This window comes from Moschus berezovskii, chromosome 2, assembly GCF_049115385.1.
Source record: "Moschus berezovskii isolate FMDL1 chromosome 2, NW_MosBer_1.0, whole genome shotgun sequence".
Lineage (NCBI taxonomy): Eukaryota > Metazoa > Chordata > Mammalia > Artiodactyla > Moschidae > Moschus > Moschus berezovskii.
In genome coordinates this window covers 50,416,589-50,444,486 of record NC_142461.1, presented here as the reverse complement: position 1 = coordinate 50,444,486, position 27,898 = coordinate 50,416,589, and the positions used below count along the sequence as shown (strand labels likewise).

General features: G+C 39.9%; 1 protein-coding gene across 4 annotated transcripts in view; it reads right to left on the bottom strand.

Annotated features, from left to right (window-relative positions):
• Window positions 1–10,914, bottom strand: part of BOLL (boule RNA binding protein) — a 66,626-nt gene extending 55,712 nt beyond the window's left edge. For 3 of the 4 annotated variants that reach the window (XM_055397636.2, XM_055397643.2, XM_088828583.1), the window contains exons 1-4: window positions 10,774–10,914; window positions 6,344–6,487; window positions 3,538–3,629; window positions 753–807 (exon numbers count right to left, since the gene is read on the bottom strand). In XM_055397636.2, the coding sequence (XP_055253611.1) occupies window positions 753–807; window positions 3,538–3,629; window positions 6,344–6,487; window positions 10,774–10,794 (312 nt within the window). In that variant the 5' untranslated portion in view covers window positions 10,795–10,914. The remainder of the gene's footprint in view (window positions 1–752; window positions 808–3,537; window positions 3,630–6,343; window positions 6,488–10,773) is intronic. The other variant, XM_055397640.2, reaches the window with a different exon arrangement.
• Between the last annotated feature and the right edge of the window lie 16,984 nt (window positions 10,915–27,898).

Below are 27,898 nucleotides of genomic sequence, written 5' to 3'. Positions count from 1 at the left end.
GACTTAATAAAATATAATTAAAATAAATTTTTTTTCTAAAAAATTAAACGTTACACTTGCCAAACTTAAAGAGTTATTATATACTGAACTGCAGGCTTTAGATTTTTTTTCTATGAATGTTCTTAGTTTATATAAAGTTTTTCATAGGAGGGAAATAATCTCAGATAATCTCATTTTAGGAATCTACATTCACAGTGTTTTTCAGGAATTCAAAGTACTATTAACACGTCAGAAAAGATACACCCCTAAATTCTCAGTTTAAGAAAATAAAGTGAAAAATTATATTACAATTTCACAGCCAAACTTATGCAATTATTTGGCATTTGTTTTTCTGTAGATAAATTTCTCTTTAATTTTTAATTATTTTTTTGGAGACCAATGTTAATCTCAAAATACAAAGAAAATAAATTTTTTTTTTAGCAATCGATTATTATACTGGAACCCTACTATTAAATTAATACCTTAAAGCAGGGGTCCCCAATTTCTGGGATCTAATGCCTGATGATCTGAGGTGGAGCTGATGTAATAATAATAAAGTGCACAATAAATGTAACATACTTGAATCATCCCAAAACCATCCTGCCCCAGGTCTGTGGAACAACTGTTGCCATCAAACTAGTCTCTGGTGCCAAAAAGGTTGGGGACCACTGCCTTAAAGGATTAGTTTCAAAGAAAGAAGTTCCAAAAATGAAGTTAAATACACCAAAGAAAAAAGTTCCAAAAATGAAGTTAAATACACCAAAATATCTTACCTCTTGTAAAATTTTTTGTGCATCTTCTTGTGTTTCAAAAGTGACGAAGCCATACCTAAATAAATCCATTAATTATTATATTAGAACATTACACTGAAATTATACTAAGATTAAATATATATATTTTTAGAATGGGCCATGGTAGGACTGAACATTTTTCTATTTTTCTGGTGTAATAGTATGCAACACTTAGAGGAGAATCGTTCACAGCTTAACACTGTTATCCTCTTAAAGGGAGAGGCCTAAAACAAAAAAATAACAACCCAGGGATCTTAAAACAGTTTCAGACCAGAGCTGTATGTAAGGCAGGAAAACATGAGAGATCTGTGTTCTGGTTTACAAATTAGGGTGCAATAAATTTCAGCCCAGAGCAGTAACCTCCCTTTAAAATGATGTAAGTTTGGTTTAAAGAGAAATCAAAGTAGAAAAATAATCTTTAAAAAATTAAAAATTGAACACAATAAAATATTTTATCTTGGTAAATGAGTACACATATTATTTACTATTATTAGCATATATAAACTGAGAATGTAACTATTAGTATATTTCCTAAATTAAAAATATGATACAACCCAGGTTTTATATCTGCTTTTCATATATAATTGTTATCTTCAGAGTATAAATCATATGATCAAGATACAAATACACAGTATAAGTGAAGTGAAAGTTGCTCAGCTGTGTCCGACTCTTTGTGACACCCACAGACTTTACAGTCCGTGGAATTCTCCAGGCCAGAATATCGGGGTGGGTAGCCATTCCCTTCTCCAGGGGATCTTCCCAATCCAGGAATCAAACCCAGGTCTCCCGCATTGCAGGCAGATTCTTTACCAGCTGAGCCACCAGGGAAGCCCAAGAATACTGAAGTGGGTAATCTACCCCTTCTCCAGGATATTTTCCCCACCCAGGAATCGAACTGGGGTCTCCTGTATTGCAGGTGGATTCTTTAACAGCTGAATTACACAATATATGTCTTGTCCAAAAAGACAAAATAGGTAGATAGAAAGGGATGAAAGAAATAAAAAGTATATCCCCCCCAAATTTAATCTCTATTTGGATAACTTTAGGAAACTCTCTTGAGTAACGCTCAACTTTATTTTCCTCAAATTGTATATGTATGTTAAGTTCCTCAGTCGTGTCCGACTCTTTGTGACCCGATGGACTGTAGCCTGCCAGGCTCTTTTGTCCATGGAATTCTCCAGGCAAGATTACTGGAGTGGGTAGCTTTTCCCTTCTCCAGGGGATTATTTCAACCTAGGGATCGAATCCAAGTCTTTTGAATTGCAAGCAGATTCTTTACTGTCTAAATTACCAGGGAAGTGGCCAATTCATAATTACTAATAAGTATTATGTATCATGTAATTAATAAACATTTACTATTTTCAATTCATAATTATTGTATATGAATTTCCTTTTTCAACAAAGGAATTTCTTTATTTGCTCAAATATTAAACAAGGGCTAAAGAAGTATTTTTACACTTTTTTTTAGTAGAACACATATACCACCCAGTGGAAAAGGCATAAAATACAGTCTACACTGCTTTGTGTGTTTTTCAATGATTTAAAAATGGATATTACAAATTCCATTAAGCCAAATAAAAGTGGTACAATTTCACTTCATATTATTGTTTGTCAGTCAGAAGTCTCTTGTTTATATGCAGGAGTTGTTTATATGTTTATATCTGTTAATCATTTCTGCAGGATCTCATCTCTTTTGAAGTGTCCACCTGTCATACTTACATGTAGTTTCCCACTAATATTTTATCCATCTTACTGGTCCCTTCTTTTATGCCTATGAATATGCATACATTGCCTCTTTTTCAAGAAAATAATCATTTATCGATTTCTTTAACTTTGCAATCAAACTTCTCAAGTGAGTACACTATGTAAACTACCTTTTTCTCCTCTGATATTTGGCTTTTGTATATACCAATTCACTAAAACAGCTCTAATGTCACCAGACATTACTAGCCAAATCCTAGTGCTTTATTCTTTAATTTTCATTCTCCTTGATTTGGCAATTAAAAATCATTCTCGCTAAGATTATATTTCTTAGATTAGTCCCCTGGTTAGGTCTCTGAGGCACAACCTACAGACATTCTTTGTGTCAGCCTTTTCCAAATTAAGTTCTCTCTAGTCTAAAGCAGGTATACAATTCCAAAAGTATTAGATTCCTTTAGCTTCTGGTTCCTTGGCTATTGGACATCAGCTACTCAACATTAAGTGCTTACTACCTAACAATGAATGGTCCCTCAGCCTTTGCAAGAATAACTTTACAACAAATTAAGGAATACTATAGTGTCCCCTTTCCTCTAAAATACCCACGCCCCACTCCCCCACACATGGAGATCAAAAGGTAGGAGAAAGAAGCCATGAAACTCTCTTTTTATAAATGGAATCAGCACTTCCCTGGTGGTCCAGTGGTAAAGAATCCGCCTGCCAATTCAGGGGACATGGGTTTCATCTCTGGTCTGGGAAGATTCCAACGCGGTCAAGCAACTAAGCCCATGCACCACAACTACTGAAGCCTGTGCACCCTAGAGCTCCTGCTTGCTGCAACTAAAGAAAGTCCAGGCACAAAAATGAAGAACTAGTGCAGCCAAAAAAACCCAAAACACAACCAACCCCCCTCCCCCTGCAAAAAAACCCAACAAAACACAGCCAAACCCACTACAACCTCCTCCTTAAAAAAAAAAAAAAAGGAATCAAAGTAAGGTAGAATACAAAATGCAGCAGTCCAATAAAAACACAAATGTTAATTCTGTGTACTACCTATAGTGATACTAACCCTTTGGAAACTCCAGCTCTGTCATTTACAATCTTCACTTCTTTTACAGACCCATACTGGGAAAAAAATTTTCTTAAATCATTTTCACTTGTCTAATGGTATAAAAAGAAAACACACAAAAAACATTTTAACTGATAAAAGATGACATAACTCTTCTGCTTGTTTTGGAGACAGAAAAAGGCAACACAAATAACAATATGGATATAAGAATGCCTGTCATCATAAAAACAGTGCATGAAATCACTAGGTTATTAAAATCAATATTAATACTTTGCTTTATGCAAAGTTGTTAATACTATGTTGTTAAATTATTACATAGCAATAAAATACTTTAAGGTGAGTTTTCTAAAACTACAAATAAACCTTGTTCTCTAGTTAGCTATTTTTTCATAAAATTGTACTAGGCATGCCTATAACTATACTAAGGGCATATTATTATTGGTTCTTGTGATTCAGAGAGGCCTACAGTCATGGCAGTGGAACTCGGTTATGCTGACCTCCACCAGTCACTCTATTTTTATTTTAAAATTTATTTTTAACTGAAGGATAATTGCTTTAAAGAATTTTGCTGTTTTCTGTCAAACAGTCACTCTATTTTAATCAGCATAGTCATCAGGAAAGTTAAGGTCTTAGAAAGGAAATATATTTACAAAAGTAACAACTCAATTTGTGGAAACAACAGAGAGGCTACAAAACTTAAAGTTTTTAAGACGTTTTATCTGTACTCAATATACATAAGGACATTATGATGATACACAAAAAATATTGAGTCATAACTAGACTATCATGTATAAGATGTCTACAAAGATGGTTTGGCGTATCTGGTAATTAAAATAATCTCATAATAGACTCACATCACCTTTCCCTAGAGCGTTCACTCTAAATTCATTGCAATTTCATTTTCTGGTTCAACTGTGTTTGCCCCCAAGAAAAACTTTAAATATTCATAGAAAAAATTTTTCTTTACATATATATCTAGGAAAAGACATGCCTTACGGTAGAGCAATACCTCTTGAGTTACACAGGTACCTCACTACTTTAGTAAAAAACTAAATTTTTAGTTGGTAACCTAAAGCTTGCTAAATTGGATGATGGCAAATACCGAGTTAATCTAGGTATAACAGTCTCATTTCAATAAACACAAAATGGAATCAACATCAAAGATTTCTATTAGAGACTTGCAAACAAATTAATTAAACCATTCTCTGATAGAAGAATCACTAGCTCAATTTTGCATCTCCATCTCTGTTAAAAAGGAGACAAAAAGTCAGGATAATCAAATATTAAAATGGATAGGCTCTAGGGGTTTAAAAATAAGAATTTTATGAAGTTTGAGACTGCTTGCTACTGTGTTAAACTACTTCCTTGCTGGAAATTATCTATGGTTTTGGGTAAGGTGTAACTACAAGAGGGAGAACCTTACCAGTGAACTTAAAGCTAAGACTGTATTGTAATGGCCCCCAAAGTTTATATTGTAGCTGAAAGACTTCAATAAAAACTGACACTAAACTAATGAGAACCCACTGTATAGCACAGGGAACTCTACTCAATGCTATGGTGACCTAAATGGGAAAGAAATCTAAAAAAGAGGGGATATAGGTATACCTATAGCTGGATCACTGTGCAGTACAGTAGAAACTAAAACAACATTGTAAAGCAACTAGACACCAAAAAAAAATTAAAAAAAAAAACCCCTACTCTTAACCCAGCCATACAAACTATTACATTTATTGATGATTTATTTAACAATATACTAAGTTAATATAAATTCTGAATAAGAATATTTAACTTGAATATTTATGGTCAGTTATTAATATTTTCCATAGAAACAGGAAATCTTTTTAAAAGTAAGCATAAGAAATTATTTTCCTTAATTTATTATTAGTTAACCAATCACACACTTGCTTAAGACTCATAATTTTGATAAACACATTGTGACACTCATCCTGAGCAAGAAAGAAGCAATTCCATCCAAACTGTGACACACTGATTGTTGGAAAACAGTGAGTGATAAATACTATACCCTAAATGCACAACGATTTTTTTTTTTTAAGACAACTCTCCCTGAAATCTCCAATATGTAATATGGAAGCCTGGAAATCCTTCTATATATTCCCTTGGAAGAAACAAGGTTCCACTTAAATTATCGATGCCTGCCTTTCCTGTAGGTGTTTACAACTGCCTCCCATATGGGGGTGCTGCAAAACATCTCACAAAACTATGCCTCTCTGAAAGAGTGAAATGGCTGATTACGTTATTTATACTTATTACTGTTAAGATGCTTTATTCTGACTAGGACACAGGCCTTTTTTGGTAATCAAATTGTAAATTCGGTGACAGAAGCAATTTGCAAAATAAGTCTAAGAAGTTACTCAGGAACTGAAAATAAAAGTTGGGATAAAGAAACAGGACTTCATAAAACTATTGTGTTTTTGTTTTCTTTTTCCTTAATTGAGTCATCTTTTGAAAATTTTAATCACTCATTGTTTGGGCTATTGGATTACTATGTAAAAAAAGTATAGTGTGATATGGTGAAATAAAGAATATGGAGCTATCAGTCAGAAAACTAGGATTCTAGTTTTCACTTTGTCTCTAAGTAGTTAGGAGACTATAGATAAGTCAATGAGCCTCAATTTCCTTGTATGTGAAATCAGACAATTATATATAAAGACAATTTGAACCCTACTAATCATTATGAAAATATTAAATACATTATTATTTTCGTAGTTGCACAAATAAACCATTTCTGAGAAATAAAATACTTCTGATACAAAAAATAATTCACATTGCATGCATTATTAGGTACCTTAAAGTCAATTCCTCCTACAAAGATGCGATTAGGGATCACTGTTCCATATCTTGGGGCACTCGTTGGGTTATTCAAAGGCACAGGTGACACCGGATTAGGGGATGGAGATAATGAATCTGTTTGCGTCTGATTTGATGTTTGCTGTAAAATAAAATTCTTTTAAACTTAGTGCTGGGTATAAGTTTTAATGCAAGATAAAAGTATTTATCCTTCAAAAAGGTAAGTCACTGACAAAATGTAGTATTTTAGACTTTAATTTTATGCTATTATGAAGATTATAGAGCTAATGACTTTTGAAAGCAAGAAAAATACAAGAAATACAGAATCTGCTCCTCTACAGAGAACTTAAACCTTAAATGTATCATTTAAACATACATATATTACTATTAAATGTACAATTTAAACATTTTAAGTATTAAGAAGGAATATTAAACTCAAAAATAAGTTTAGGAAAGAGAAAAGTAGCCCTGGACAGTTAGGAGCTGGCCTGGTACAACAACTAGGCCCTGGTGTTGTAAGAGGTGTCCGGGACCTCACAGGTAGGCTGTGGTGTTCTCTTGTTAACACCAATATTGAGCAAGGCTACTGTTATTGTAATGAAAGAAAGTGAGAGTCGCTCAGTCATGTCTGACTCTGCGACCCCATGCACTATACAATCTATGGAATTCTCCAGGGCAGAATACTGGAGTGAGTAGCCTTTCCCTTCTCCAGGGGATCTTTCCAATCCAGGGATCGAACCCAGGTTTCCCACATTGCAGGAGGATTCTTTGCCAGGTGAGCCACAAGGGAAGCCTAAGAATACTGGAGTGGGTAGCCTATCCCTTCTCCAGGGGATCTTCCCGACCCAGGAACGGAACTGGGGTCTCCTGCATTGCAGGCAGATTCTTTACCAACTGAGCTATCAGGGAAGCATTATTGTGATGGGTGAAGATAAAAACAAGACCACTCCATAATCACACCTGCACATTAACAAAAATAAAAGCACTGCCCAAACCACAAGAATGACCAAACATCCTTTTATCCTGCCTGACAAGACTGACTGCTCCTTCTTTATCAATCACAAAGCTTTAACTTCAACTTCTTTCTTATCTCCTAGACAAGAATTAAGATAGCATTAGTGGTAAAGAACCTGCCTGCCAATGCAGGAGACTTAAGAGACACCGGTTCGATCCCTGGGTGGGAAAGATCCTCTGGAGAAGGAAATGGCAACCCACTCCAGTATTCTTGCCAGGAGAAACCCATCGACAGAGAAGCCTGCAAGGCTACAGTTCATAGGGTTGCAAAGAGTCGGGACATGACTGAAGCGATTTAGCACTTACCACAATCATAGAATTACTCCTACTTTCTGATAACATGCATTTCAGAGTAAAACCTTCTTTAAACCCACTCTAAAAAGTGCTAATATAAGCCTAAATCCTTTAAGTTCTAACATCCTCTAGTTGAGAGGGCCCATGTTCTTCCTTGCTGTAATTCAGAAGAGCCAACTTTATTAAACTGTATGTAGGTGTATTTGTGGTGGTCTTTGGCTAAACGGCATTGACAAGTAAATACATTCTGACATTTAAGTTTACTGCTTTTCAACTCTAAAGTCAAATTTTTAAATGCACTTGGCAATTTGAAAAGTGGCCTGATTTTGGAAAAAAAAATTTATACCTATAACTCATAGGTATAAATTTTTATACTAAAGGTTTTAATATTAATTTTTACTTTATGCTAAAGAACTGAGCTCATATTCATATATTCACAATTCTAAGTCAGTGGGTCTAATTCAGATTTTAATAAATACATATTAACAAGTAATGGAGAAGAAAATGGCAACCCATGCCAGTATTCTTGCCTAAACAATAGCATGGACAGGGGAGTTTCGTGGTCCACAGTCCATGAGGTCGCAAACGGCTGGACATGATTTAGCAACTATAAAAACAATAACAACTAACATAGAAGCCTCTGCACAATAGCAAGATAGTAGATAGACTCTTAAGGTACACTGGGAAAAAAACAAGACTTGGCAATAGAATTTTAAAGAGAAACAAATGTAAGAACTTGCTATTTTCCTTTTAAGAACACTAAAGAGACTTCTGAGACACTAAAAGAGTGCTTGGAAAAAGCTTGAAGATCATGACTTAAATTTGCTGAAAAACAAACTCATGAAAATGAATTTCCCACTTAGATAACGGAGTTGTTCTTTTTCACACTGCTCTTTCACTTCATTGGCCAATAAACCATAATCCCTAAAAATTAATCTCTGCACGATGTACAGAGATGTCAGTGGTGACTACCGGGCTACAGGCTGGAACTTTTGGGGTCTATTTGTCTATCTAGTCTTAAGAGCGAAAAGCACTCCCTATAAGGGAGCATCTCTTAAACCACATCTCTTAAGTAAAAACATCTCTTAAACCACGAAGTCATCATATTTAATAATTGCTATGTTGTAGCTGCCAGTTAAAGAAACTGGGAAATCAATCTTAACAGCATTTTCTCAGGGCACTGAAAATTAATTTATAACTTTAGTCACCTGTAAGACATAGTGCCAGACTGGATGATTCTGGGATGCTTCGTTGGATGTTTTTCAACTGTGGATTTGTATTGCTAGAGATAAATGAACAGCTCTGGCAGATACAATCTACTCTCTCTGCCTATTTGTTTAGAGAATGCAGAAATTACTTATCTGCAACATTAAAAAAAATTCATGAAATTCTCCTGTTTAAAACAAAATGAATTCAATGGATGAACTCTTTTGCTTTCAAATTTATTTAAATAAAACTCCACTGATTTTTATTTTTATGAGAGAAAAATTACATGAATGGAAGAGAACAAAGTGCTTTATTTCCAATCTTAAGAAATCCTCAACACGGAGGAAGGAGAAACACGAACTCTGTACATTCCATTCACATCATTCTTCAATTTTTAAGGTTCCTATTCTATTGTGGGTTCCAACTGATTTTTCTCCTTACCACTAATCACTTTCCAACACACTATGTAATTTATATTACGTTTCTCATCTCTTTCCACAATATTGTAATGTTCAAGAGAAGGGCTTTGCCTGTTTTGTTCACCGCAGTATCTAAGACAATATATAGCAGGTGTTCAATAAACATTTGTTGAATAAAGAATAAATAATTTCTTCCTGCTCACGATACACCAACCCTTAGGTTCTGGGCTGAAGACTACAACATGAATAAAACACTAGAAAATATTTTAATCTTGGCAGTAACAAGGCTCAGGTAGAGGCAATCTTTAAGTTCCTTAGAGACAGTTAGCGATTTATTGAGTTAATTCAGAATGCCTCAAATTCCGCCGGCAATAATTTTGCAAATGTAGGAAAAGCACCTAGAGAGGTGCTGTTTTGGGGCAAGCAGTAAGGGTCCTTAGCTTAGTAAAACTTCTAGTACTAAAAAGTTTATTTAAAATTTCCTCCAAAGCAATGTGCCCCCACTGCCTCCTCCCCTGGAGAATTAACCTCGAGATTTATCATCTACTCTGCCGATGAAGAGAAGAGGAAAAAGACGGGCTAACCGTCGCAGTCAGGGACTCGGCGCTCCTTCCCCTCCGAGGCCAGCAAGCTGAGGCGCTGGAGGAAATGGCCGCAGCGACAACTTCCTCAGGTTCCCTCAAGTCATCGTGAACTGGAGCACTGATTCGAGGATCCACCCCCTCCCCACCAAAGTGCGGGAGGGAAAAGAAGGCAAGCCAGCGAGAAATTTTGTCCCACAAACCCGCCAGAAGCAGTGGCGGGAATCCTCAACGGCACAGACCCCGACGCCGGCCTCGTGCGTAGCAGCGCCCCGCGGGCCTCGCGTGGCACTCGCTGATTGGCTGCCGGCGGGCACGGGGCGGGGCGCGACGGCACGTTGCCGCAGCCCCTCGGGCCCACCCGGCCTCCCACCCCTCCCCCACCCTGGGCGCGAGTGTCCGGTCCGACCTGGGCCCTGGTGCCCCGTATAACCCACACTCGCCGCCCGCCACCCCCCGCCAGGTCTCTCAGGACTTCTGGTTTCCGCTGACCGGTCGGGAAGAGGAGGAGACGGCCGCCTGGTCCACTCCTTATATGGGCGGATAGGCTGAGTCGGGCTGGAGTGAGCGTCAAAGACGCAGCCGAACCTACTTTCGGCGGGAAAGCTGGTTCTCTAGGCTGGACCCAGCCTGGTGCACAGGACCCGGTCACCCACGCTTCCCGGAACCTCCCAGCCGATCAACACCAGTCCAAGCCCGGCGTCGCACCTGCCCGACCCCACTACACAACCCGACGGGGCCTGCAGGCAGGCCGCTCTTCATGGCGGTCGATGGAGCGCCCTGTCCACGGTTCTTGCTGACAAAATAGCGAGCTCTAGACTCGTCCTTCCAGCCCCTCACAGGCGGAGTCCACGTTGCTCTTTCTACCCGCTATCCCGGGGCCCCGGACTCTGGGCCCTGACCGCCGTACTCACCGCCCCGGACTCGGTCTCCATCTTCCTCTCTGCTCTTCAAAAGCCAGGGGAAAAGGCACAGAAACCTACAGTTCGAAAGCACCTTCACACCCAGGAAGCAACACCAGGCTTCCCGACGGAGACTTTCTCCCCCTGGCGGCGACGGCGGGGTGGCAGCTGCAAGGGCGCAGACTCGAACCCGGGGCCTGAACCTGCCACCCGCGGGGATAGGGAGGGGCAGCCGACGTAGCCTCGGGCGGCGGGTGGCGGTGCGGGCGGGCGCCGCAAGCCCGGGGGGGGGGGCGCGGGCGGGCAGGTTTCGGCGGTGGCCCGTGGTCGCCGAGCTGGGCCGTCTCAGGGGCAGAGCGTGCAGCAGGTCGGGGCGGGCGTGAGGTGTGTGGCTCGAGGGCTCTGTTCTCAAGCCGCTCTCGTCTGCTTTCGGACGGCTGGGGAAGAGACAGCGAACGGCTATGCAGAGCTCCATGCACCACACGGCTTTCTCTCTCCTCCCCTTTGGAGAAAAGTTGGCTTCTAGGACTGGAGGGTTTTCTAGAGGTGGCGGTGCGTTTAGAGGCTTTACTAAGGTGCAAGAAGCCGGTTGACGGGCGACTTCGTAAGGCTGGTGCGGGGAGAGGAGGCCAGTTTGCAGAGTTAAAAAGCCTGATCCCCGGGGCCTGACGCGCCAAACTCGGGGGCTCCGGAGAAGCCGCAGACGCCTCGGCGCACCTGTTGTCGCCGTCACTCATCCCTGCCGAGCGGGCGGGGCGGCGCGGGCCGCTTGGCCGGGAACCGCCGCGCCGCCCCGTCCGAGCTCCGGCGTCCGCCTTAGGCCCGCGCCGGCTCAGCACAGCCCGGCCGGCGATGGATCTACCTGCGCGCTCCAGAGGTGAAGACTGTGACACTTGGCTGGAGCGGCTCTGTTTCCTTTGAAAGAAGTCTGGTTTGTAAAAAAGTCTTTCTGAAAAGTAGCTGCGATTTATGCGTCAATACATATGTCATCAACTTCACATACTTTACTTATGTATATAAATATATATAACCAATTTTAAACAATCACAACTCGGTAAACTTCCGTAATGATTATGGTGATTATGGCACTATGATTATGGTTAAGCAATTTGGTTAAGATCTTAAAGCGATAGATTTCAGTCTCATTGCAGGTCATGATTTAATCACATTGCCATATTTTAAAGAATTAGCAAAAACTGTTTAAAATTACATCAGTAATGACTTTTGTACTATTATAAAAGTTTGACTTGAGTTTACTTTCAAGATAAAGTGTTCAAATTATTATGTATTTGAGTTTTAATCTTTGGTGCAGAAGGAGAGCATGGCAACCCACTCCACTATTCTTGCCTGGAGGATCCTCATGAACGGAGGAGCCTGTTGGGCTACAGTCCATGGGGTCTCAAAGAGTGGACCACTACTGAAGCGAGTTAGCACTCACTCTGATGCCAGGTCCAGTGCTTTACAATCAGTATCACTTAATCATTTCATTCTCCAGTAGCCCTTCAGGTAGATATACCTGTTATTTTCGTGTGTGTGTGTGTGTGTGTGTGAAGTCACTCGTCCTGTCCGACTCTTTGTGATCCTATGAACTGTAGCTCGCTAGGCTCCTCAGTCCATGAGATTCTCCAGGCAAGAATACTGGAGTGGATTGCCATGCCCTCCTCTATCTTCATATTACTGGTGAGCAAATGGAGATTTGGAGGTTAAGCAATTTGGTCAAGATCTAAAGCGATGGATTTAACCAGGGGTGTCTCTGATAGCAGGTCATGATTTAACCATATTGACATACTTGGTGGCTCAGAGGTTAACGCGTCTGCCTCCAATGCGGGAGACCCGGGTTCGATCCCTGGGTCGGGAAGATCCCCTGGAGAAGGAAATGGTAACCCACTCCAGTATTCTTGCCTGGAGAATCCCATGGACGGAGAAGCCTGGTAGGCTACAGTCCACGGGGTCGCAAAGAGTCGGACACGACTGAGCGACGGAACAGAACAGAACAGAACAGAACAGATACTTCAGCTACAGCATCCTAAAAGTCATATGTTTGTGCATACAATTTAAGCTCATTTTTGCAGGTTTTAGTTTCTGTAGAAACAGATTGTAAACCTATTAAAAAGTGAAACTCATTCCAGAGCAGAATAATTTTGCTGTTCAATACTATTAGAACTGATCTTTGGGCATTTTTTTTCCCCAGTAGTAATGATGGGTTTAAGTAGATATTACTGCCATCTCTTTTGCCCAAGTCTCCTTTGACTAACAACACATTTTTGAAGACTATATTCACTGTAATAGGTGTTCAGTCTGTGACATACATTAGGGAACACTGTATTTCAATACCCATGTCAGGTACTAGAAGAATATACTGAATTTGCAGTATAGTAATTCTTGGAGTACGTCAAGGCTGTATATTGTCACCCTGCTTATTTAACTTATATGCAGAGTACATCATGAGAAACGCTGGGCTGGAGGAAGCACAAGCTGGAATCAAGATTGCCAGGAAAAATATCAATAACCTCAGCTATGCAGATGACACCACCCTTATGGCAGAAAGTGAAGAGGAACTCAAAAGCCTCTTGATGAAAGTGAAAGAGGAGCATGAAAAAGTTGGCTTAAAGCTCAACATCCAGAAAACTAAGATCATGGCATCTGGTCCCATCACTTCATGGGAAATAGATGGGGAAACAGTGGAAACAGTGCCAGACTTTATTTTTCTGGGCTCCAAAATCACTGCAGATGGTGATTGCAGCCATGAAGTTAAAAGATGCTTACTCCTTGGAAGGAAAGTTATGACCAACCTGCTAAGTCACTTCAAGTTATGACCAACCTGCTAAGTCACTTCAGTCGTGTCCAACTCTGTGTGACCCCATAGACGGAAGCCCACCAGGCTCCCCCGTCCCTGGGATTCTCCAGGCAAGAACACTGGAGTGGGTTGCCATTTCCTTCTCCAATGTGTGAAAGTGAAAAGTGAAAGTGAAGTCGCTCAGTCGTGTCCGACCCTTAGCGACCCCACAGACTACAGCCAACCAGGCTCCTCCATCCATGGGATTTTCTAGGCAATAGTACTGGAGTGGCTTGCCATTGCCTTCTCCGATGACCAACCTAGATAGCATATTAAAAAGCAGAGATATTACTTTGCCAACAAAGGTCCGTCTAGTCAAGGCTATGGTTTTTCCAGTGGTCATGTATGGATGTGAGAGTTGGACTGTGAAGAAAGCTGAGCGCTGAAGAATTGATGCTTTTGAACTGTGATGTTGGAGAAGACTCTTGAGCGTCCCTTGGGCTGCAAGGAGATCCAACCAGTCCATCCTAAAGGAGATCAGTCCTGGGTGTTCATTGGAAGGACTGATGCTAAAGCTGAAACTCCAATACTTTGGCCACCTCATGCGAAGAGTTGACTCACTGGAAAAGACCCTTATGCTGGGAGGGATTGGGGGCGGGAGGAGAAGGGGACGACAGAGGATGAGATGGCTGGATGGCATCACCGACTCGATGCACATGAGTTTGAGTGAACTCCAGGAGTTGGTGATAGACAGGGAGGCCTGGCGTGCTGCGATTCATGGGGTTGCAAAGTGTCGGACACGACTGAGCAACTGAACTGAACTGAACTGAGTTTTTTGTTTTAATTCTAAGTCGTTTAGTCCTTAGAGCAAAAAATATTTTAATACTTGAATAAAACATATACAATTATACAGGTCAACTTAGTACATGTTTATAGAGTTCCTGTATGTTCAGGAACATAAATGATTTAGAAGCAGAACAAAATCAAACCTCTGTCCTTGATGTACTTTCAATCTAGAAATAGAAAAGATTAATTAATTACTATAATTGCAAAAAGTTATATCTCAATATACTTATAATAAATAGGTTACATACAGAATAGGATAATTGGTATATGAATTACGATCCAAGGCCTGTGGAAACAGAGCACAGTGTCCAGAGCTGGGAAGGGGCACCAACAAAGCTGACATTATGGTCTGAATGGGAAGGTAAAGAAAGCCCCTTTCATGTGTGCAGCACCAGGCAAGGCACGTTATTTTTTAAATCTTCTCAGTTACCATTCTTTATCTGGCAGTCTGAGCCTTAGAGAGTTTATAAAAGTGACTCATTTAATTACATTGCTAGAAAGTGGTGGATGTGGATTTCAATTTGAATCCATTGCCCATGCACAGTGCACTCTGCCATGTTATTTATACCATGGTATCAAGGACCTGGGCTTCCCAGGTAGCTCAGTGGTAAAGAATCTGATTGCCAAGCAGGAGACTTGGGTTCAATCCCTGGGTCAGAAGATCCCCCAGAGCAGGAAATGGCAACCCACTTTAGTGTTCATGCCTGGGAAATCCCATAGACAGAGGAGCCTTGTGGGCTGTAGTCCATGGGTCACAAAAGAGTCAGATATGACTTAAGTGACTAAACAATAATATTGGAGGATAATTGCTTTATACTGTTGTGTTGGTTTCTGCCATAAATCAACATGAATCAGCCATAGGTATACATGTGTCTCCTCCTTCTTGAACCTCCCTCCCATCTCCCACCCCATCCCACTCCTCTAGATTTTCACAAGCACTCAGTTGAGCTCCCTGTGTCATATAGCAAATTCCCACTGGCTATCTGTTTAACATATGGTGATGTAAATGTTTCAGTGCTACTTTCTTGGTTGGTTCCACCCTTTCCTTCTCCCACTGTGTCAGCAAGTCTGTTTTCTATGTCTACGTCTCCACTGCTGCTCTGTAAATAGGTTCAGCAGTACCATCTTTCTAGATTCCATATGTCTGAGTTAATTACAATATTTATCTTTCTCTTTCTGACTTACTTCACTGTATAATAGGCTCCAGGGTCATCTACCTCATTAGAACTGAGTGAACTATGTTCATTTCTATGGCTGAGTCATATTCCTTTGTATGTATATACCACTATTTCTTTATCCATTCATCTTTCTATGGATATCTAGAGTGCTGCCATGTGCTAGCTATTGTAAATAGTGCTGTGATCAACATTGGGATACATGTATCTTTTTCAATTATGATTTCCTCAGGGTATATGCCCAGTAGTGGGATTGTTTGTCATATGGTCGTTTTAGTCATAGTTTTTAAAGAAATCTCCATACTATTGTACATAGTGGGCTGTATCCAATTTACATTCCCACCAACAGTGCAAGAGGGTTCCTTTTTCTCCACACCCTCTCCAATATTTGTTGTTGTTTTGTTGTTTAGTCACTCAGTCGTGTCTGACTCTTTGTAATCCCATAGACTACAGCACGCCAGCCTTCCTGTCCTTCACCATCCCTCAAATCTTGCTCAAACTCATGTCCATTGAGTTGGTGATGCCATCCAACCATCTCGTCCTCTGTCGTCCCCTTCTCCTCCTGTCTTCAATCTTTCCCAGCATGAGGGTCTTTTCCAGTGAGTCGGCTCTTTGCATCAGGTGGTCAAAGTATTGGAGCTTCAGCTCCAGCATAAATCTTTCCAGTGAATATTCAGAGTTGATTTTCTTTAGGATTGACTGGTTTTGTCTCCTTTCAGTCCAAGGGACTCTCAAGAATCTTCTCAAATGCCACAGTCCTCCAATATTTAATTGGAAGATAACTGCTTTACAATATTGTCCCTTTATTTTACCCCTAACCTGCTCTCACTTCCTGACCAGTAACTTTGCTGGTTTTTATCCTCTTTCCATTTTTATGTTATTCTTGGATTTGAACTGTAGGGGAGGAGAAAGTTTTCCTTGACCTTCTTTAGGGTATTTGGCTGGGTCTGAAAATTAAACTGACAAAGACAGGTTAACAGAAGAAAAACATACACATTTTATTGAATTTTCACATGTACATAGGAACCTTCAGAAGAGAATGAAGACTCTAGGAAATAATGAGAACAGGAAGCTTTCATACCTTTTAGACAAACAATAAATTTGTGAGGAATTGACAAGACAAAAGGGTTTGGGCTAGGGAGAGTAAATGGTGAAGAAGTAACTAGGAAGATTAAGGTTAGTTTAACAAGATTTGTTTGCAGATTCTTCTGGGCTCATAGGGGATTTATTTTCTTTCTTTAGGCTTTTTCTACATTTACTGGTTCTTAATTGCTTCCAAATAAAAATTGTATGTCAAAGAGACGCATTTTGGGGTGACATGTTCTGGTCTCCTTCAGATGCATGCAGTATTTTCACAGCTACAACAATGACACCTCTTAATTCATTTTTCTTACATCCTAAGCATCTTGGAAATATGTCATGTCATCCCCCTAGTGTCCTTCTCTCCTTGATATTTTAAATATCTCTGTATTACACTGTTGAATTGTCACTGTTCTACTCTCCTTCAGCAACTACATTGTGTTTGAGTAGCAGGCAGTTGTTGCCTTGGTGCACACCTAAGGCAGACCACCACACACTGTTGTGTGGATTCTTCAGTGCATAAGAGTTCTGGCCAGAAATGTGAATAGGCTTGAAATACAGCCCTTGCTACTCCATTCACATCATCAGTTAGCCATGGTGCCCCATCCATTCAACGGGAGAGCTTTTTCCTAATTCATGAAAAGGTGCTGAGTGGGCCAGTTGCAGCCATGCCTAAACAGAGCTCCTGCCTTATAAAATAGTATCAGGAAACGCTGGTTTATGTTCATCATGTTTTACTATCACATTCTCAGACATGAGTAACTGCTTGACATTTGGTAAAATTTTCAGCTAGGTAAGTGATTCAAGTTGGGTTCCTCAGGAAACAGATTCTGAGATGTGCATGCAGGAGATTTTTGGGGACCTGTGCTTGGGAACAGCACCTGAGAAGAATGAAGGAAACAGAACTGGGCAAAGAAGTTGAATTGTGATGTTGAAACAGAGTCCTCAGCAATCCTAGGATGACTTTCTAAGTTGTCCTCAGTGACCAGAATTCCCTCTCAACCCCGTACTCTATTGTCTATAGTCGCTGGATGCAGGCTGCTCCCAGAGTGGACCTGACTGGACATGATGGTTCTCTTCAGCTGAGAGCAGTTTCTGGACAGGGGCACAGCTGAGAACAACCCACACTCACAACTCCTGGTGGAACAAAGGGCTCAGTACCGAAGTGGATTTGGCTCACCACCACATATGTTAACGTAGCTTTATAACCACTGAGTGACTTCTTCTCTGCTGCTGCTGCTAAGTCACTTCAGTCGTGTCCGACTCTGTGCGACCCCATAGACGGCAGCCCACCAGGCTCCCCCGTCCCTGGGATTCTCCAGGCAAGAACACTGGAGTGGGTTGCCATTTCCTTCTCCAATGTATGAAAGTAAAAAGTGAAAGTGAAGTCACTCAGTTGTGTCCGACTAGTAGTGACCCCATGGACTGCAGCCCACCAGGCTCCTCTGTCCATGTGATTTTCTAGGCAAGAGTACTGGAGTGGCTTGCCATTGCCTTCTCCGGACTTCTTCTCTACAATGGGGTTAATTGGGTTACCACTGTTTGCTTTTGGTTGAAAGAACACCTGATAGAAACAGAATGCGGCTGCTGCTGCCGCTGCTAAGTTGCTTCAGTTGTGTCCGACTCTGTGAGACCCCACAGACGGCAGCCCACCAGGCTCCTCTGTCCCTGGGATTCTCCAGGCAAGAATCCTGGAGTTGGGTTGCCATTTCCTTCTCCAATGCAGGAAAGTGAAAAGTGAAAGTGAAGTCGCTCAGTTGTGTCCGAGTCTTTACGACCCCTTGGACTGTAGCCTACCAGGCTCCTCTGTCCTTGGGATTTTCCAGGCAAGAGTACTGGAGTGGGTTGCCATTTCCTTCTCCAGATAGAATAATCCTGGGAAAAATTCAAGCTTTTTCTGGGGCACCTCTGAGATTGCAGTGAATACCAGGAACATAGATCCAGTAAACAAAAATTGTCTGAAAATACAAGTTGCATATTGTATTTAATGACTGTAGGCTTGAAAATATCTTATGAGTTTGTCTCTGTTGGTTCCATGTTCAAGAAAATATCTGTATTGGTTATGATGGGGCAACATAATTAAAAAGCAAAACCTTCTTGCAACCCAGAAAACCTTTCCTCAAAGGTGAGACAGAAAACAGTTTCATTACTGAATAAGCATGAAACTTGTGGTGCCACATTGGTACCAGTGTGTACGAATAGACAGACAATCCACCCATGAGAGACTGCAAAGACAGAAAGGAATCTTACCCCCTTATATAGTCAAGCAGGTACAACCCACTACATCACACACAGTTCATCACAGCTTTACCCAGTAATGGAGTGACCATCTTATTAGCTTTATCCAGAGGAAAAACAAACTGCTTATATCTTTGTAACAGGAGGTACTTCTGCAAACTACAGCAAAGCAACCATCAAATTTAGGCTCTTACCTTACTGAAACTGGGAGATAGTGGAGCTGTAACCCTTGAAATTTGAATTTCCAATTCACAGCTCAGAAATGTACTTGAGGAAACATTTCTGAGTTGTGAGACTGGAAAGAGACTTATTTAGCTATGAAACAGATTTCCATATGTTTGGAAAGCACAGAGAAAGAAATTCTGAAAGAAAAAAGGAGAAAGGGAGAAGTCTCTTCCCTTATTTTCGATAAGGAGAGTTAAGCCTCATTTTTATTTTGTATTTGCTATCTCACTATATACGTGGATGTGTTTAAGGCTGGGTCTCCTTAAAATGCTGAAAATTTTTAGAGACAACAAGAATTCAAAGCCATCTGCATATTAAAATGTCAAAAAGTTTTTTGGGCTGACTTCTTGTCAGATATATGGTCATTGTTTTTAACCTCTTCCTATGAGCAATGATGTCCTTGTATTGAACAGGAGAAGGGTGTTCACCAGAATTATCTTTAAGATGCTTTCCAGGAATATTTTAAGCTACCCATCCATTTTGGGCTAGTTGAACTTAAAACTACACAATATTATTTTAAAATTTATTTAACTAGATTTATGTACCAGGCCATGAGTTGGCACTGTCAACATCTCCAAGTTCTGGAACTCCCAGTCATCAGACGTCTTTCACCCACATAAGGATCAAATGATGGTGCCAGTGCAATCTGCATATTAATGTTGGCAAGGCTTGATTTACTTTGTATTTAATTTATATAAGTATAAATATAAGTCGTAATATTTTCTTCCCACATCCTCAGAGGACCATTGCTCTAATTCAGTAGTTTAAGAAAAATGTATTGAATGCTTATTTTGTATCATCATAGGCTTAAGTTTGAAGTGTACAAAAATGAATAAGATGAATTTTGCAGTCTAAAGTAGAAGGCAGACACACTTAATGACATGTATCAATGCAGGATAGTAGGTGCCAAACACATTAATGGAGGATAAAGTGTAAGTTGTAGGTTTTGGAAAGGCTTCTTGGAAAGGATAAAGTCTGAACTGAATTTTTCAGAAAGAATAATGGTTAGTTTAGTGAAGAGAGATGGAAAAGACTTTTCATGTAACCAAAATGTGACAGCATGAAACACCATGTGGTATTTGGTGGATTTCAAGTAGTCTGATAGTCCTAGAGTATGAACAAAGAGAAGTGGAGTAGGCAGAAAGGAAGCCAGCGATATAGATAGTAGCCATGGCCACATATGCCAAAGAGCCTGGACCTTATTCAGATGGCACTGGAAAGCCAATAAAGCTTCATAGTGAGTAGTCAGGTTTGTACTTTAGGTAATTCCCTCTAGCTACAATATGGAGGGAGTATGGATATGAAAACATACCCCATACCACAAAGTCATGATAATCAGTTTAAACATGGTATTGGATGACAATCAGAACAGACAACCCAGTAGACTGAAGTACATGTAAGAATTTTATAAATGACAAGAAGGATAATTCAATTCAGTAAGAAAAGAATAGTTAATGAAAATAAAAAGTAGACCATGTTTTTTTAAAACCTCATTTAGCTTTGTACACACTTATATACACATATAAACTAAATTAAAAAATACAGAAAGACTAAATACTTAAACATTAAAGAAAAGCAATAAAAATGTTACCAAAAAAGTCGGAGATTACATGTACAATCTAGGTGTTGGAAAGGTCTTCCCAACCAATGCTGAGAAGACACACATTTGGTTACATGAAAATAGCATAATGTATAAGCAAAACTACCATAAACAAAGTCAATAAATAGCAGATAATGTAATAAGGGTAACATCTCTAATACGCTGGTGGGGTTTTCTGAGAATCATGATGAGTTTGAGGTGCAAGAGGTTTATTGGAAAATAACACAGTAGAAGAAAAAGGGAGGATCAGGAGGTAGGTCTGCCTCCTATCTGGCAGGAGGAGACCAGATATAGACCTAACAAAAATCTCAACCAGCCATGGGGCAGCTCTGGAGCAATGACTGCCTGTTGGAAGAATTCTGTCATGGTGAAAATGGCCAGGGCCTATCGGCTGGAGATTGCCCAAAGAAAAGAAGCACTTGTCCTCAGCTATCAATGCCTCACTCATTCATTGGCAAGGGGCTTCCTCAAGAACAAGACCATGGGTCAGAAGTTGGTGGACCCTGAGTAACTGGACATCTGTGGTTCACATCAGTGAACCACACACTTTGTAGCTGGGGAGTGAGTCCTTTATTGAAGCAGAATCTGAGTGTGGCATCTCTGTTTGACATCTACCTCTTACAAACTGAAAAGAAAAGGGCATTCAATCCAATGGAAAATTAGGCAAAGCACACATAAAGACAGTTCACTAAAGATTAAGTCCAAATGGCCAAGAAACATTTGAAATGATATTTAATAATATGAAAAGTGCAAATTAAGATAACAATGGAATATAATTTTATACCATAAGAGGCAGAAGTTAATGAGAGCTACAATACCCATTGGAATGGGATATAAAGTGCTGTTATTCTTTGGAAAATCTTATCTGGCATTATCTATTAAAATAATAAAATACATATACCATTAGACCCCAAATTCTACTCCTGAGAATCTATCTGATGGAAATGAAATGATTAATTCATAAAGACAGGGGTACAAAAATGATTGTTACAGTGTTGTTTATAGTGATGAAGAATTAGAAATGAATACCCACAATAGGGCAATGCCTGAATTAATTATGATATATACATATCATGGACAATCTTGCATCTATTTAAAAGAATGAATTTATAGATACTGCAGAAACAGTGGCAGGATACTTATGAGGTATTATTGAGTGAGAATTATGATTTCAGTGTGTCTGCCCTCTGGTGCCCCCTAGCAATACCTAACACTGAAATCATAATCACAGGAAAATAGTCGATCTGATCACATGGACCACAGCCGAATGTGGTCCACTGGAGAAGGGAATGGCAAACCACTTCAGTATGCTTGCCTTGAGAACCCCATGAACAGTAACAAAGGGCAAAATGATAGGATACTGAATGAGGAATTCCCCAGGTCGTTAGGTGCCCAGTATGCTATTGGAGCTCAGTGGAGAAATAACTATAGAAGGAATAAAGGGATGGAGCAAAAGCAAAACCACTACCCAGTTGTGGATGTGACCGGTGATAGAAGCAAGGTCCGGTGCTGTAAAGAGCAATATTGCATAGGAACCTGGAATGTTAGGTCCATGAATCAAGGCAAATTGGAAGTGGTCAAACAGGAGATGGCAAGAGTGAACGTCGACATTCTAGGAATCAGTGAATTAAAATGGACTGGAATGGGTGAATTTAACTCGGATGACCATTATATCTACTACTGTGGGCAGGAATCCCTTAGAAGAAATGGAGTAGCCATCATGGTCAACAAAAGAGTCCGAAATGCAGTACTTGGATGCAATCTTAAAAATGACAGGATGATTTCTGTTCGTTTCCAAGGCAAACCATTCAATATTACAGTAATCCAGGCCTATGCCCCAACCAGTAATGCTGAAGAAGCCGAAGTTAATCGGTTCTATGAAGACCTACAAGACCTTTTAGAACTAACACCCAAAAAAGATGTCCTTTTCATTATAGGGGACTGGAATGCAAAAGTAGGAAGTCAAGAAACACCTGGAGTAACTGGCAAATTTGGCCTTGGAGCACGGAATGAAGCAGGGCAAAGGCTAATAGAGTTTTGTCAAGAGAATGCACCGGTCATAGCAAACACCCTCTTCCAACAACACAAGAGAAGACTCTACACATGGACATCACCAGATGGTCAACACCGAAATCAGATTGATTATATTCTTTGCAACCAAAGATGGAGAAGCTGTATACAGTTAGCAAAAACAAGACCAGGAGCTGACTGTGGCTCAGATCATGAACTCCTTATTGCGAAGTTCAGACTTAAATTGAAGAAAGTAGGGAAAACCACTAGACCATTCAGATATGACCTCAATCAAATCCCTTATGATTATACAGTGGAAGTGAGAAATAGATTTAAGGGACTAGATCTGATTGATAGAGTGTCTGATGAACTCTGGACGGAGGTTCGTGACATTGTACAGGAGACAGGGACCAAGACCATCCCCATGGAAAAGAAATGCAAAAGAGCGAAATGGCTGTCTGAGGAGGCCTTACAAATAGCTGTGAAAAGAAGAGAGGCGAAAAGCAAAGGAGAAAAGGAAAGATATAAGCATCTGAATGCAGAGTTCCAAAGAATAGCAAGGAGAGATAAGAAAGCCTTCCTCAGTGATCAATGCAAAGAAATAGAGGAAAACAACAGAATAGGAAAAACAAGAGACCTCTTCAAGAAAATTAGAGATTCCAAGGGAACATTTCATGCAAAGATGGGCTCGATAAAGGACAGAAATGGTATGGACCTAACAGAAGCAGAAGATATTAAGAAGAGGTGGCAGGAATACACAGAAGAACTGTACAAAAAAGATCTTCACGACCAAGATAGTCACGATAACGTGATCACTGACCTAGAGCCAGACATCTTGGAATGTGAAGTCAAGTGGGCCTTAGAAAGCATCACTACTAACAAAGCTAGTGGAGGTGATGGAATTCCACTTGAGCTATTTCAAGTCTTGAAAGATGATGCTGTGAAAGTGCTGCACTCAATATGCCAGCAGATTTGGAAAACTCAGCAGTGGCCACAGGACTGGAAGAGGTCAGTCTTCATTCCAATCCCAAAGAAAGGCAATGCCAAAGAATGCTCAAACTACCGCACAATTGCACTCATCTCACACGCTAGTAAAGTCATGCTCAAAATTCTCCAAGCCAGGCTTCAGCAATATGTAAACCGTGAACTCCCAGATGTTCAAGCAGGTTTTAGAAAAGGCAGAGGCACCAGAGATCAAATTGCCAACATCCGCTGGATCATGGAGAAAGCAAGAGAGTTTCAGAAAAACATCTATTTCTCCTTCATTGACTATGCCAAAGCCTTTGACTGTGTGGATCATAATAAACTGTGGAACATTCTGAAAGAGATGGGAATCCCAGACCACCTGACCTGCCTCTTGAGAAACCTGTATGCAGGTCAGGAAGCAACAGTTAGAACTGGACATGGAACAACAGACTGGTTCCAAATAGGAAAAGGTGTACGTCAAGGTTGTATATTGTCACCTTGCTTATTTAACTTATATGCAGAGTACATCATGAGGAACACTGGGCTGGAAGAAGCACAAGCTGGAATCAAGATTGCTGGGAGAAATATCAATAACCTCAGATATGCAGATGACACTACCCTTATGGCAGAAAGTGAAGAGGAACTCAAAAGCCTCTTGATGAAAGTGAAAGAGGAGAGTGAAAAGGTTGGTTTGAAGCTCAACATTCAGAAAACAAAGATCATGGCATCTGGTCCCATCACTTCATGGGAAATAGATGGAAAAACAGTGGAAACAGTGTCAGACTTTGTTTTTTTGGGCTCCAAAATCACTGCAGATGCTGATTGCAGCCGTGAAATTAAAAGACGCTTGCTCCTTGGAAGGAAAGTAATGACCAATCTTGATAGTATATTAAAAAGCAGAGACATTACTTTGCCAACCAAGGTCCGTCTAGTCAAGGCAATGGTTTTTCCCGTGGTCATGTATGGATGTGAGAGTTGGACTGTGAAGAAGGCTGATCGCCGAAGAATCGATGCTTTTGAACTGTGGTGTTGGAGAAGACTCTTGAGAGTCCCTTATACTGCAAGGAGATACAACCAGTCCATTCTAAAGGATATCAATCCTGGATGTTCATTGGAGGGACTGATGCTAAAGCTGAAATTGCAATACTTTGGCCACCTCATGCGACGAGTTGACTCACTGGAAAAGACTCTGATGCTGGGAAAGGTTGGGGGTGGGAGGAGAAGGGGACGACGGAGAATGAGATGGCTGGATGGCATCACCGACTCTGTGGACATGAATTTGAGTGAACTCCGGGAGTTGGTGATGGACAGGGAGGCCTGGCGTGCTGTGATTCATGGGGTCGCGGAGAGTCGGACACGACTGAGCAACTGAACTGAACTGAACTGATTGAGTGAGAAAAGGAAATTTCAAATGAGTATGTATAAAAATATCTCCCCTTGCTTTTTTGTAATTCAAAAAATGATAAAATTTATATGTGCATATCTACAAATATGAATGTAAATCAAAGCTGGAAAGATGCATACTGGGTTGCTAATTTATCTTGCAAGGAGTGGGAGGATTTAGTAGGTGGAGGAGAAGAGACAATGTGCAAGACAGGTAAAAGAAAATTAAAAAATTGTACCAAAACATTCATGCGATCACCTTTATGCTATTATTTTAAATCTCTTAAGAAAGGCAAAATATAGCTTGCAGGAAAGAAATAAGAATATATCACAGAAATGGAAATAACCATACAAATTTTATTGAAATATACAACATTTTTTAGTTTTGCAGATTTAATAGATGCCAAGAATGTTTATTTGTTACATAGATCAAACAGTATCTACCATATGAGCCAATAGCGTGAAAAGAATAGAGCTTTGGAAAACTTATGTGTCTGTATCACTCAGGAGAGTTTAGATTCTACTGTAGTAACAAATGGCCTCCAAATCTGAGGGACTGACGACAAAGGTTGCTTTCTTGCTCATGTTTCATGTTCATTGCAGACTGACTTCAGCTCCTGCTCCATGCGTTTCAAGATTCAGCCTTTTACTGCTGAGCCCCTGGGGAACCCGTGGTAAGTACATACTAGCTCTAAAACTTCTATACACAAAGTGTTCTTCTACTCGTCTTTCACTGACCTAAGCAAGTCAGTGAATGGGATGAGTCTGTATTATCGCTCCCACAGGGGAGGATCAGTGACCATCTCCCGGAGTAGGATGATCTGCTCTATGACACAGAGTATTAATGAAGTATTTGTATGTGATCGTACTAATGAATGTTATTAATGATTGGCGAGTTAAGGGAATTAATGATGAGAAAAAAGAGAAAATATTTTTTATAATTCAGTAGGTGCTTGTTTCACATCCACAGGTAAGAAACACATCTTTTGATTTTCATTTAGTTTTAATCACAGATCACAGACTATTTATATTTTCAGAACACAAATTAAAACTCTTTTAATTTGTGTTTTGCATATAGGAAGAATTAAGGTAGATGGAAGGGTAAGATGCTATTTTATACACATACTTTATTTTTCTGAAGTTTAGAATTCACAGCAGTATGTTTATCAAACATTAGAAAAGTATTCCTTTTTTTAGAAATGAGAGTGAAAGTAATAGTGTTTGGTACTTTTTGTTCAGAGTTTAAGTATGTGCTCATAAAGAATCTTCCAAATAAATTATCTCTGAAGCTATGAATTTAGTTATTGAAGAATCATTTTGGCTACGAGAGACTTTAAAGAAAACTCTGTAACATCTTATTACAGTAATTATAGTAATATACTATGTTTGTTGCTTGTTATCTCATTTTACAGTTTAAATTAAATTTTAGTCCTTTGCTATTGCTCAATATTTCAGATGATTCTTTTAACATGTTTTCCCCTCTAATCTTTTGAAAACAGTTGTGACATTATCTGAACAGTTTCACCAGTACATTTTATATAGAACAGAGAATGGCAAAATTCCCAAGTGCAGTGCAACAGCTGTTGCTCCTCCACTGTGGGTTAAGGGTAGAGGCGTTGTATCCATGGTGACCTATGTGAATCAATGAGGGTGGGAACTATGAGATTCTCACAGGGGTTAATGACAGAGCAAATGCTAGCAATTGAGCTTTCACCAGACATTTGGCTTCAAGCAAATTTTTTTCTTTATTTATTTTTAATTGAAGGTTAATTGCAATGTTGTGTTTGATTATGGCATACATCAATATGGATCAGCCATAGGTATACATATATTCTCTCTTTTTCAAATGGATTTTTAAAAAGCAATATATTCACATTCTGTTCCTCATTTTTATAAAGCAGATAAGCTTATGCTAAACCAAAGAGCTATACACCTGAAAACTTACTTGAAATGAAAAAGTGTTTACAAAAGAGTAAAAGTTTACATACTTTTACTCTTGTCTTATATTTTAATTAAAAACATGCATTATAACTTTCTGCTTATTTAAATATTGTACTCTGCTTCTTCCTCCCAAAAGATCTGAGGTAGGATACAACAAAGACATATAAGGTTAATAAAATAAGTATAAGAGTAATATATCATCAGTTCAGTTCAGTCACTCAGTGGTGTCTGACTCTTTTCGACCCCATGGACTGCAGCACACCAGGCTTCCCTGTCCATCACCAACTCCTGGAGTTTACTCAAATTCATGTCCATCGAGTTGGTGATGCCATCCAACCATCTTATTTTTTGTTGTCCCCTTCTCTTCCTGAATTCAATATTTCCCAGCATCAGGGTCTTTTCAAATGAGTCAGTTCTTCACATTAGGTGGCTAAGGTATTGGAACTTCAGCTTCAACATTAGTCCTTCCAATGAATATTCAGGATTGATTTCCTTTAGGACTGACTGGTTTGATTTCTTTGTAGTCCAAGGGATTGTCAAGGGTCTTCTCCAAAACCACAGTTCAAAAACATTAATTCTTTGGCCCGGAGCTTCCTTTATGGTCCAGCTGTCACATCCATACATGACTACTGGAAAAACCATAGCTTTGGCTAAATGGACCTTTGTTGGGAAACTAATGTCTCTGATTTTAATACGGTGTCTATGTTTGTCATAGTTTTTCTTCCAAGGAGCAAATGTCTTTTAATTTCATGGCTACAGTCACCATTCACAGTAATTCTGGAGCCCAAGAAAATAAATTCTTTCACTGTTTCCATTGTTTCCCCATCTATTTGCCATGAAGTGATGGGACCAGATGCCATGATCTTAGTTTTTTGAATGTTGAGTATTAAGACAACT